Source organism: Chironomus tepperi, unplaced genomic scaffold (genome assembly GCF_022539635.2).
Source record: "Chironomus tepperi strain 1889 unplaced genomic scaffold, CSIRO-AGI_Ctep_v1 contig_425, whole genome shotgun sequence".
Lineage (NCBI taxonomy): Eukaryota > Metazoa > Arthropoda > Insecta > Diptera > Chironomidae > Chironomus > Chironomus tepperi.
This window is the reverse complement of record NW_027226547.1, coordinates 626445-635425: the sequence shown is the minus strand read 5'-3', so window position 1 is coordinate 635425 and position 8981 is coordinate 626445. Positions and strand designations below refer to the sequence as shown.

The following is an 8981-nucleotide window of genomic DNA, read 5'->3' as shown; positions in this document are numbered from 1 at the left end:
AATCCGGTTAGTTACTATTGCATGAAGCTTAACTTTTCTCAATTCAATCTTTTTACATCTGTTTATCCAGCATAAAAGGAATCAGGAAAGAAAACCAAGAACAAACGTTTGAATTGAAAAGTTATTTTGAATGAATACTGCTGAATATAAATGTATGGAATGAGATTCACATTATGTCAATATGATTCTTTGATTTGATTGAAATGATCTGATGAGCTTTGAATACACATTGATGAAATATAACATGACTTATTACCACAATCATTGATATCCATGTATTTCATGGAAATTGTGATAAGTTGCTTTTACAAAAATTGTGATAAAAGTTATTCGACATTTTTCTAAATTATAATTTTAAGAAGTCATTATTCGAAATTTAAACTGTTTTAACGTTCATTTGAGATTTGAATGATATTTATTGCACTTAATTGTAAACCCCTTTTCATATAAAATGCTCAGTCTGTTTTTGAAATCCGAAGAATAAACATCTCATTTATTTATTAATCCGTGAGGAAGTAGCTGCATTTACTACTCTATTACTTTTCGACATTCAGAAATATTTTCTACATTATCTAAAGGAGCTTAAAGCATGAGGTTTCCTAACACTAATACTGCTTCGCAGAATGTAATGCTAACTGAACAAAACATTCGCACAGATGTCATTTGTCAAATTATGTTTATGAAATCAGAACACATTTGACATATGTTCAAAAATTATTGTTTAAAATCGACATTAATTACAGCCAGTTACGTAGAATTTATCTTGTATACTGATAAGAATATTTGGTATAAAATAAAAGGCATTTTGCGATACTATTTTCAGTATTAAATGTTTTATTAAAATGATTCGACTTATTTTATTGGTCATTCTTGGTCTGTCATTTGCTGCAGCACAAAGTAATTGAAGAATAAGTAATTTTTGTAAACTTTAGTGATTTTTTTGACAAATTTCATTTAAATTAAAGATGAACGTACTCCCAGGATTGTTGGTGGTCGTAATGCAGGTGCTGGGGAAGCTCCTTATCAAGTTTCACTTCGACCATTTGGATCAACATTCCATTTTTGTGGCGGAGCTTTAATAAGTAATCGTTGGGTTTTGACAACTGGTACGTATTTGAAATCAAAATATTAAAAATCATTGTGACGAAATATTCAAAAATATTAGCCGTTTGTGTGTTTGGACGAGCACGAAATTCTTTAAATGTTGTGGCTGGATCGATTGCACTATCATTTGGTGGGGTAGCTAGACGTAGTTCAAATATTATCACTCATCATCAGTTTAGTCCTGGTTTTCTTGAGAATAAGTAATTATAGAATTTATTTGTTTAATTAGTACAATGTAATCATGCTTTATCTGACTATAGCTTAGGATTAATTCAAACCGGTGCGTTTCCATTGAATCAAAATATTTGGCCAATAGCTGTGAGCTCAACAATATTTTATGACGAAATTCCTGCAACAGTATGTACAAATATTTAGGGAAAAATTTCCGTTTATATTTTTCTGAACTGATGCTCTAGGTATCGGGATTTGGTGCTACCGGTATTAATGCAGGAGGAAATTCTGATCGACTACAAATACTGTTTCTAACAACAGCAGCTTACGAAGATCCAGATTGTATTATTAATTTGGAAGTAAATTTCTGTACAAATAATGGATTTGGTGAAGGTTTTTGTACATCTGATTTAGGAGGTCCACTCGTTTCAAATGGAGAATTAATTGGAATTGCAAATTGGAACGCTCCATGTGGAGTCGGAAGTATGGATGTTTATGTAAGAGTATCACATTATCGTCTATGGATTGGTGCCATTGCAGGAGTTTAATTTTGTTAAATTAGGTTAATTGTTTTTAGAATTTTTGCAATTGAGTATGTATCATAATTAATCAATTTTGCAGTTTTTCTGATCGAAATACCGCAAAATTGTTATCAACTATCTTATCTTAATTTGATGAATGTTAGAAAAAATAAAACTATATGTACAATGTAAAGCAGTGTTGTCCAAACTTTTTTATGCCACTGCACAACTTGATGGTACGGAAACATGGTTTGCGGTTCATGTCGTTTCCAAAAAAAATTACCGACATGCTAGTGTGTCGCTGCAGACAGTTTGGACAACACTGATGTAAAGTATAAACAACAAGTTCTTTTATTTTTCGCGATTTTTGATTATTTTGAAAATTTTGTTCATCAATTACAATTGAAAAGGTAGTTATTGCCTTATCTGTTAAATGATGGTTTTTTCATTGATTATAGAGCAAACTTTTCATGTCTGATCTGACAATTACAAGCTTGTCATGTCAATTCACAATAACATTTCATTTTTTGCATCGTCAGAAAAATTACAAAATATATTTTAAGACTTCAATCTGATAAAAATTGATGTAAGCAAATGGTGAGTAACCGTTTATCTACTCGAGATTGTTTCTTTGGAAAATGTACAGCACTAATTTAGTAATCTATTCTTGTGGGACTCCAGCTGTAAAATTACTTTCGTCATAATAAATAATAGCGACAATGACAAATTTTGTTCAAAAGCTTGACTATATTTTTAGAAAATAGCAATTTGAGAATTTTCAAGTAATTTATTACACATGCTTAACGTTCGAAACTTCGTTTTAAAAGAGACTAGAGCATTAAATAAAATTATTGGTCACCAAGCATTTTCAATATAATTCTTAATTTTTCAGAGCAATAAATCTTCAATAGTCTGGAGAAAAAACTGATTGGGGATAAATGTATGTTCAGGTATGTATAAAAATAGAATAATTTGGAAGGATGAATTTTAAACATTTATGTACATAAAATAAATATGCAATCTGCCAATTCAGCTCCTTTGAAATTGTTTTCAATGCCAAGCTTAGAAAATGGATTTCCTTCATCATATAACAGCTGTACGATTGCAAACACATATTATTCAAATATGACACAGTTGGTTGCCAAATGAAGTGGTTTTCTATAATACATATTATGTGTGTAATATTTGCCATAGAAAATTTATACAATATCGTGCTTTTTTCTTCTTGTTTCGAATGATAGCATACAATATGTAGCATTAAATCTAATATTATTATGCGAACAATATACATTTAACAGAATGGAAATAGGGAGAAGAAGAAAAAACAATACAAAATGAATATGTCTCGTGTCGCAACATATATGCGATATTAAAACCGTTCATAAATACCATAATTATATTAAAAATGCTCCATGAAAGCACATTTTTGCTCTAATAAATTTTCATAAATATGAGTAAGGATAGGAAAACGGAGAAGGAAAAATGAAACTTTAATTCAAAATTATGGATGTCTTATTTCTCTCCACTAAGGCCTGATATTCTTCCGACTCATACAAATTCATGTTGATTTACAATATGCACTCATTCAAATAATATTTCATCTCATAGTATTGAATTGAAATTTACTCAAGCACATGCAATTATTTTTTAGTCATTAATTATTATTCATGCAATATCTGTTCGCAGAATGAATGGTTATTGATGCGAGAATTTATAATAATCTGAAAAAAAAAGCTTCCTCTTGTTCATTCAAACTTTTTGAAGCTATGTAAAATCAACAAGGTTCTAGAAAAAAAAATATTATTGATTGATAATTCCTGGTAAATATCCTCTGAGGAATAAAACAATAAACTTGCGGACATTCAGACAGATGCTTCTGAAAACCTAAAAATCATCAACATACTTTTCCGTTTTGATGTTTTATTTATGGCTTCCCGTTTTTGTCATCCACTGACTGTGTTTGTTGTAGTTTAAACGAGGAAGGAAGATGAAAAATGCAGAAAAAAAATTATTATCAAATGGAACTTATAAGCAAGTAAATAAAGTTTCCATCTATGAAAAAAATATGTTTGAATATTCAGGAAGTGCCGCCTGGTAAGTAATGTGACATGTTTTTAAATATATAGTAATGCTTCCTTCTTATTTGAATTTTACAATTTTTCTCTCCTTCTAGGTATATGGAGCAAGTTTTGAAATCCATTTATCGAGTCAATTTTCAAAAATGCTTTAAGGAGTTTCTAACTCAAAATGAGATTAAAAATTTAATTTATTAAAGTAGCACCCTTGTCATATGGCATTGCAATTTAAGAATAAAGTTTTAGTACTAAAGTTTTTTGATACTTGCTGTGTTATTATTATGTGAATGCAAATATGCTTTCTATATCTGAACATATTGATACTAAAAAGTTAAACAATAATTGTATTCCCGATCGGTACAAATGAACAATGCTTCTCTATGGAACTTTAAAGGCACCGTCAAAGCTCTTACTAACACTAAACGGAAGATGTCTGAATTTGGCAGCCAAATGGATGCCTCACGAAGTCGGCTTCTATTTTGTGGCAATAAAAAAGCTGCAGCGGAGCCTTAAAAGCTTCATGGCGTAGCCTTATTCATCTTTGTCGCTTGGAATTAAAAACAAACTTTTCCAAAACTTGTCTATTAGAAACAAAAGCATAATGCAAAGCAATGAAAATGAAGAACATTATTTTTTAGTTTAATTATCATCTCCAAAATTAGCTAAATAAAGGTAGAAAATCACTTCCTCTGTTCAGTAGAATCTTTCTCTTTATTCAGGATTTTCTTCACAATTAGACGAAGAATTAGAAAACAAAACAGATTTTTAAATCCCCATGAGACCAACAAATCATCAGATCCTTTACATCTATGGAACATTTTAACCATTGTGAGATAAAATACCATAAATAAGCATTTTATTTAAAATGTAAATTTTTTAAACAATCTCCATTAATCATAATTATTTCACTTACTTTTTCTAAACAATAAGAAAAATAAAAATTCATCACATTTTTATACTTTTTTTTTTGTTTAAATGCTGGTAATAAAATTAAATGGCTTTTCCTCTTCCTTTTTCTCGCATCTTATCATGTCTTATATATTCATTTTATATTTGTCTTGTCATGCTATAGATAAAGGATTTCTTAGTTATTCATAAAAAAATGTAGGAAGAAGATTATATATTTTGGCGAAAAGAAAATATTTTATTACATCAGGAAATTTCACAGCAATTAAATCTAAAAGAGGAAATTGCAGAGATTGAAAAACTTTATAACTAATGACTCGAGTTATTAAAAGGAAAATTTTTGAAATTTAATCAAAATTTTTTCAAACTAAATTGAAATTATTTTTAGAAAATATTACTGTGTAATGTAAGCTTGAATGCAGACCGGAATTTACTGTAGTTTGACTGTAGTCATTTGAATAAATGTTTGTGATTCGAGTTGAAAATACTTTTGGGAACATAAAATATTGTCTCCCTTTTCTATTACTTTAATTTTCAGTTTTCCTTAATTGAAATATGTAAGCCATTAAGCCCGAGCGACACAAATGAAGAAGGCTTCGCTATGGAGCTTTTACTACTCCGCTAAAGCTCCTTTGATAATACCAAATGGAAGTTGTCTTCGTTTGGCGCCCACATGGCTTCCATATGGTGCTAATTTTATATTTGGCCTATTTATCTCAGCCATATAGACGCCAAACAAAAGCTGCTTCAATTTGGTGTTAATAAAGGAAGTTTAGCAGAGCCTTAATAATTCCATGGCGTACCCTTCTTCATTTGTGTCGCTCGGGGAAGCTACATGCTAGGCTTCGGGATTAAATCAAAATTCAAGGAAATTTTGAAAATATGATAAAATCTTCAATGTTATTAGTATTCTACAACAGTTTACTCTTCCTTTATGGGAATAATAAAATTAACATTATAAAGACAGCATTTACTTCCGAATTTTTGATTTAATGAACAAGTTTTGTATAAGGTCATAAATTTTTATAATAAATCAATAACTGTAATAACTCATAAACAAGTTCAATGATCCTATAAACGATAGTTTATCTCCCTTTTTCAATCTAACTTGTTAAGTATCTTCTTTGGGAATAAAGTTTTTATGTTATCAAGTGTGAATCATGGAATAAAAGTGAATTTCTGGATAGTAAATGTTGTTATCGTTTTTATATTTTTTGTGCTTACTCTAACTCCTTGTATGTTGTGTATGCAGGGGTGTATTCAGAGGAGATGACATTGACCCTTAAACTACCCTTTAAAAAAAACTCTTCAATTTGTTAGAGTATTTCATATTAAATCCAATTAAATTCACATAATTTCGTCTCCATTTCTGATCCATACAAAACATCCCCTCTGGCTCCGTCCCTGTGTATTTGGGATTATCTTTTTGGTATAACAAGGTTGCAATATTGATGAAGTTGCATTTGAAGTTGATGAAAAACCTATGAAGGATTATGATATCTTGCAATAATTCATAGACATGTTTGAGTTTCTATTATCTTTTTAGTCAATGAACCCACAAACATCTTTAACATGAGCTTTCCTTTCCTTCTTCAAGAATTCACATTTTTGGAGTATATAAAAAGTTATCACAACTTTTTCATCTTGACATAATTAAGTGTGAGAAATTCATCTTTAGTTCGTTTGTTTGAAGAGATAAAATATAATGTGATTTGTATGCTGTCGTCTACACAAGAAGTGGAATGCTGTTTATCGCCGTCAAGGATGTATTTTTTTAAATAGAAATAAATTATGTATGAAATGTTATAAAAAGTTTTTTGGTGGAATGTTGTGGCAAGTTATATCAAAAATTATTTTATAATTTAGTTTGGGAACTTTTTAAATCAAAATTATTCATTTTAAGGTATAAATTTTTAAATTTTATTCAGCATAAAAAAGCGAACATTAATTCAATAATTCCGATTTTATATTTAAATGGTTAATTCAGTGATAGGGAACCTACGTTTCGCGGTATGTGGAAATGCTTTGAACCGTATGCAGACTGCGGTTTTGGTCGAGCCAAAACACCAAGGTGTACCTCGAAAAATAAAAGGTTGCCCTCCACTGGATTCATTAATTGGAGTAATTGGAGTTTTGATTCCTAACTCATGAAAATTACAGAAGTAATTTTGTTGGCCTTAATATGATTTTAACAAACAGCTGAATATGACATCAGCATCAGCAAAAAAATGATGTAGTATTTTGGCTAGTTAAAAAAATTGGCATTGAAAACGGAAAAGGAGAACGAGACGAGGAAGAGAAAAAACAAAATAAAACAAAAAATTGTGGCATTTTTCGATTTCATTATGTAGATAAAGAAGGAATAACTGGCGTTGATTTTCATGGTAAAATAATATTTTAGCTTCATCTCTTTCAACTCTGTTGTTTGCTTTACAAAAGATAATGAGCTGTTATTAATGCTTTGATGCCTCCCATTGGTTTTTGCTTGCTTCCTTTGGTCCATTATCATTTATTTCCATTTCCTTTTATAGGATTTTTTAATATAAATTATTTGAATGCTAAAAGATTCCATTCATGATGAAGACGAAATAAAAGAGCTTAAGCTTCAATATTTATCTCCACCCAATTCAGCTATTGACTTAAATATAGCTAAACAGATGCTATCAAGCGAGATATAATAAAAAATTTAAATGTGACCATTTAAAACGTGATTAATGTGTTCTAAACAGAGAATTTTCTCATTTCATTTGGACATGATAGTAGGAGGTAATTTAAAAAGAATTCTGGGTGGACAGATAATCATCAAACAACTGGGAATTAGAAATGGAATTTTCATTCCTACTCCAAAATTGTCTTACTCTTTGCTTCTAAATTTTGTATAGTGTTTGCAGTATTAAGTAATTTCAATTGTGGTCATACAAAAGTTCAACATGTAGTTCAAGTTGCATGGCTTGAGAGGCCTCAGTACATATCCTTTTGGCATCTACACATAACCTCTAAATCAAACAACAACATACTTTATTATGCTTGTGGAACTTCTTTTATGTATGTCCATCCCATCCAATTTCACAATACTGCTGGCTTAAACAAAAAATGCAATAAACTATTGCAACTTTATTTCCGTTTTGAATAGTATTGTTGTGGTTGTTTTGATTTCAAATAGGTGCCATCAATATATTTTGCTCTTTTTTACAGCTTTTCTATCGACAAGAATGCTTGACCTTGTTATGTAAATAACACTTCAAACTTTTTCCGTATTTGTACATTGAGAGCATCTCGAAATTGTTCATTCAAGTATTGTTGTCTGTCTGTTGCTTGCTCTACTTTGTATGATATGTTCATACATTTTCCTTTTTTCTAACTTTTTAACCCTTAGGCTTTTGATTCCTGGAATCATCAAATTTTAATACTTTTGTTTTGGAACATATTGAAATTTTGACACCAAAGCGATAAAGCTTCCCGGAGTGGACAAATTAATGCCCAGTTAATAACTAGACATTCGGGCGACCAATGACATTTCTCAGATTCTTTTTAAAAAATTTGTCATTAGTCGACCTTAGGTCTAGCTATTAACTAGACATTATGTCAAATTGTCATTTCCATTCAAACCACAATCAAATTGACAGATATGGCTAATTTCGCACATTAACTGGTACTTTCATAATTCTAAGTATACTCCTGCTGTTCGGGACCGTCGTCTCAAACAAATTTTGTAAAGTTTTTAAAGAGTTGAAAAACTTGTGAAAAACTGACAACGAAATTAATTTAATTAAAGTTCATAGCAAAATTAATTAAATTAATTTGTTGAAAAAAGAAAATAAGAAGATTTTTATTTGCTATGTTTTGAGTTAATTTCATATGAAAATGAATAAGGAAAGTGAATGAATATTTAATTATTGTTTTGTTTGAAGAACTTTAAACTAAGGAAAGAATTTTTTAGCATTTACAATAATTTTAGCATAAACTCTCACCAATTCCCCTACTAAAACATTTTTTCCTTTTAAAATACTATCAAGCACGTGGCATTAATATGTTCTCTCAGAGAAAGTTTGATTTTCTCTCTTGGATGCTGCGAGTAAATTACATTAAATAATTGTAAGAGAGAAAAAAAGCTCGAAAGAATTTTTCACAAAGATTCAGAATGTTTGATTTTCATTTAGACATTCAGTCGTTGGTGAAATCGCGACTCGATCACAATTAAATC

General features: G+C 29.9%; 1 protein-coding gene across 1 annotated transcript; it reads left to right on the top strand.

Moving 5' to 3' along the window:
• The first annotated feature begins 842 nt into the window (after nt 1-842).
• Nucleotides 843-1989, top strand: LOC139097610 (chymotrypsin-1-like). Its single transcript, XM_070649498.1, has 5 exons — nt 843-897; nt 966-1106; nt 1166-1304; nt 1365-1461; nt 1521-1989. Exons 1-5 carry the CDS (start codon nt 843-845, stop codon nt 1821-1823), a joined length of 735 nt encoding a protein of 244 aa, XP_070505599.1. The 3' UTR covers nt 1824-1989.
• Nucleotides 1990-8981: the final 6992 nt, after the last annotated feature.

Excerpts from the sequence above, each read along its gene's own strand:
- LOC139097610 (XM_070649498.1), top strand. The coding sequence starts at position 843 with ATGATTCGACTTATTTTATTGGTCATTCTTGGTCTGTCATTTGCTGCA. Across the intron at positions 1,107-1,165 it reads TCGTTGGGTTTTGACAACTG|CCGTTTGTGTGTTTGGACGA; the intron begins GTACGTATTTGA and ends CAAAAATATTAG. Across the intron at positions 1,462-1,520 it reads ATGACGAAATTCCTGCAACA|GTATCGGGATTTGGTGCTAC; the intron begins GTATGTACAAAT and ends CTGATGCTCTAG.